This window comes from Rhea americana, unplaced genomic scaffold (genome assembly GCF_003343005.1).
Source record: "Rhea americana isolate MKP2758 unplaced genomic scaffold, rheAme1 scaffold_272, whole genome shotgun sequence".
NCBI classification, from domain to species: domain Eukaryota; kingdom Metazoa; phylum Chordata; class Aves; order Rheiformes; family Rheidae; genus Rhea; species Rhea americana.
Genome location: NW_028186393.1, coordinates 880,557 through 883,747, shown reverse-complemented (window position 1 = coordinate 883,747; position 3,191 = coordinate 880,557). Strand labels below are relative to the sequence as shown.

Genomic DNA, 3,191 nt, shown 5'->3' with positions numbered 1-3,191 from the left:
GTTTTCTGGGAAAAGAGGATCTTTCTGGCAGTTGTTTTATGCAAACACAGGTGACATCTCATAAGAAGAGTGTGAGKATTTTGGTTCATAAAGCAAAGGGGCATTTCATGTTCCACAACACAAAAGTCTCTTTAGATAGGCATGACAGTTAAAATTACTTAGATGTAAGTCACAATACAACYGCAATACAGGCAGTACAAATAGAAATTTTCTATTGTTTATTAAAAACAGAACGGCAAAGTAACTTTAATTTGAACTTAAGTACCCTCTGTAAAATAAAAAACATTCAACAGCCAGAAATCCCCTTTGCTCATCTTAGTTGTTTAGCTCCTAGCTCATCTGAAAGATTAAGAACGACTTCCAAATAGTAAAACACGATATATCATGAAGGCAAATTTTATTTACTAAGTCAAACATGCTAAAAGCCATTTTATAAACCAGAAAGTTTGCAAGATTGCCAGTCCTAATTACAACTGAAATCAAAGTGGCCTTATTATTCCATCACAGAGTAAGTAATTTCACCCAAAGTCAAAAATGAATGTTTTGGGAAGTAGTCATTTTGATATAATGTSTGTATCAGATGTTAAACCATTTTTTGGTAAGGGAGAAAATACTGATATTTAACAAATTCCAAAACAAAATTTAAGTTCATCTTGTTTAATCACATACCTAAACGGAAGATATGGTGGATTAGATCCAGATAAGAGTGTCCTGTAAGCTTCTTCCGGTGTTTTCTTCAAGTATATTACCTAAAGAAGAGGGGAAGGGGAAAGAGGAAAAACAATAAACATCAGCCCCRAGTCTGAACAATCATAACCCACGTACATGACCCTGCTAAACTCTTAAGAATGCATAATATACTCCTCTGACAAACTCTTATGCCATTTATAGGATAGAAAAATCTACCTACATCAAGTAAAAACTTCAGTCGAAATCAAATAGTTTTGTCTGTATGTTTGTTTAAGATCATCTATTACTGCAATTGGGAAACACTAAGACAGACTCAACACCTTATAGAGAGGAAAAACAGGTATCTAAACTAGGTGGTCTTTGTCCAACCCCAAAGTGATTCAAAAGTAGTATTATCAAAGCAACTGACACAGGAAACATTTCTCCATCACACCTCAACAGAAGCTTCTCTAACAATTATTTTCTGATTCTTTATTACCAGTATCAAGCCAAGCCAGTTATTAACAATCATTGATGGCTAATTCAACAAGGTTCAACAAACTGAATCTGTTACCTTCACTATAGGTTAGTCTTGTATAGTAACACCCTAAACCAAGGCTGATTCTAATACCACTGAACACTGTYAGCTGCACTGACTTCATACAGAGTAAGCAATTAGAGCACTGCAACACCTTGCTGCACTTATTTCTTATTTGCGCAAGAAAACTGATCCTAAAAATACATCTAACTTCAAATACAAATTAAACAAGCGTATTATTTATTTAAAAAAAGCTTCACCAGTTTGGAGCAAAACATTTCGTATGCCTGAACATGTTGTGTATAAAGCTAGTTTYCMTTCCCACTTCTCTCCAACAAAACCAGCAACTTTGTCTCTATTTTTCAGCTCTCTATATAKTTAACTATTGAATAAAACACATTTTCTCAGTCAAAAAATAGGCTAGTTCCCAATCCAAAAGCTTCATTATTCACCTTTTGACCTTAAGTACATTAGAATACAAGTAAATGATGGTCACTGCCAAGGTATGTGTAATTTGCTTCTTGATATCTAGAGACAGCTCTCAAATTAACGGAGTTTTACTATTCCGTAAGATGCCAGAAAACAGTAGGTAGAATTTCTTGCATTTCTTCCTCAAACATGGACATGGTAGACAGGAAAAACAAGGACAGGATAAAACAAAAGAAGTTTGATTGAAGTTATAAAAGCAACCTGAAAGGCCMTTTGTTTTGTTGCAAGGAAAATAGGGTCCAGAATCATCTCTGTTTTTCAACTGTCACCAATTTCACTGGTTTGAACAACCAGCCTAACTTGGGACCAAAACACTCTTACAGACTGAATTACCTGCAAAAGAGTAATTCCTTGACACAGAGCTGTATTTCAGTCTCCGCCTCCAACGTCACTGTTATAGTTACCATAGTCACAAGATCATGAAACAACATGATCAATACCAAATAAAGAGGTATAAAAACACTTTACAGGTAGTAGGTTACAGTGACACAACTATTCCATGTATTTTTGTATTATTACAAGATATCTGTTTAACTCAATTACTGGATTCTTTGCTGGTGGGATCAAACCAGTAATTTCTAATATTTAAACAGATCCAGAGATTTTATGGCTATAAGTACATGCTTACTTCAAGTGGAGAAGCCCACTTTATATTTTTAAGCTGTAATGTCTGGCTTCAGCAGTGACTGCTAACTAATAGCATCAGCTCCATGCTTTCAACCCCTGCAGAATAGGAATGATACTCTGCTTCCACAGCAGTTTGTAAAATACTTGTTCAGTCTGTGAAAGATGTTTCCTTTATTACATTTCCCTTCATTATATTTCCCTTCATAAGTGCTTCATATTTAGAAGACTGCATATAGTTTGCAACAGATACCTCGAATGAGGCAAAGTAGTAAGATAAAAACACTGATTTTATTCATGTTGATTAACATCCATGTCAATCAGCTACTTAAATTTAAAGCCCAAGTTACTGCTTACAGACTCAAGAGCCTTTGAGGGTAATTCAGAGAACTTAAGGGAGAAAGACTAGTTTCCAGCTTAAAGTTACCTCATCAGGAATCTGAAGTAAGGGCAAAAACCATACAATATGAATGTTTCCCCCTGCATCAGTTTCAGATTCACAGAAAAACTGGAGCACCTCAAAGATCTCCACCCAGAGACATTAATACATGAAATTCTGAACCAAACACTGCTAGTTGTCCATCTACAAAACGCGTAACAGACCTAAGAATGAAAATAGGAAAGAAGATGTTAAGAACACAAAAGGAAGGAGGAGAAGTAAAGCACACTGCAAAAGCTCTTGGGGGGAAAAAAATACTGTAGAGGTCAAGAATAATTTAAGAACTGAAGGAGGAAGGAGTATCTAAGGAAGGAAACAATACAGTACATGTCTTTAGTACTTAGAGAAGTGAATCCATTAAGAAAAATCCAGGAGACAGTCTTCTGACTCATCTTTATAGATGAAAGCAGAAATATAGCTTCATTTTTTTTT

At 35.2% G+C, this 3,191-nt stretch overlaps 1 protein-coding gene across 4 annotated transcripts in view; it reads right to left on the bottom strand.

Moving 5' to 3' along the window:
* Window positions 1-3,191, bottom strand: part of CDC14A (cell division cycle 14A) — a 60,370-nt gene that overhangs the window by 36,570 nt on the left and 20,609 nt on the right. For all 4 annotated transcript variants that reach the window (XM_085308277.1, XM_085308274.1, XM_085308276.1 and 1 more), the window contains one exon: window positions 670-749. In XM_085308277.1, the coding sequence (XP_085164403.1) occupies window positions 670-749 (80 nt within the window). The remainder of the gene's footprint in view (window positions 1-669; window positions 750-3,191) is intronic.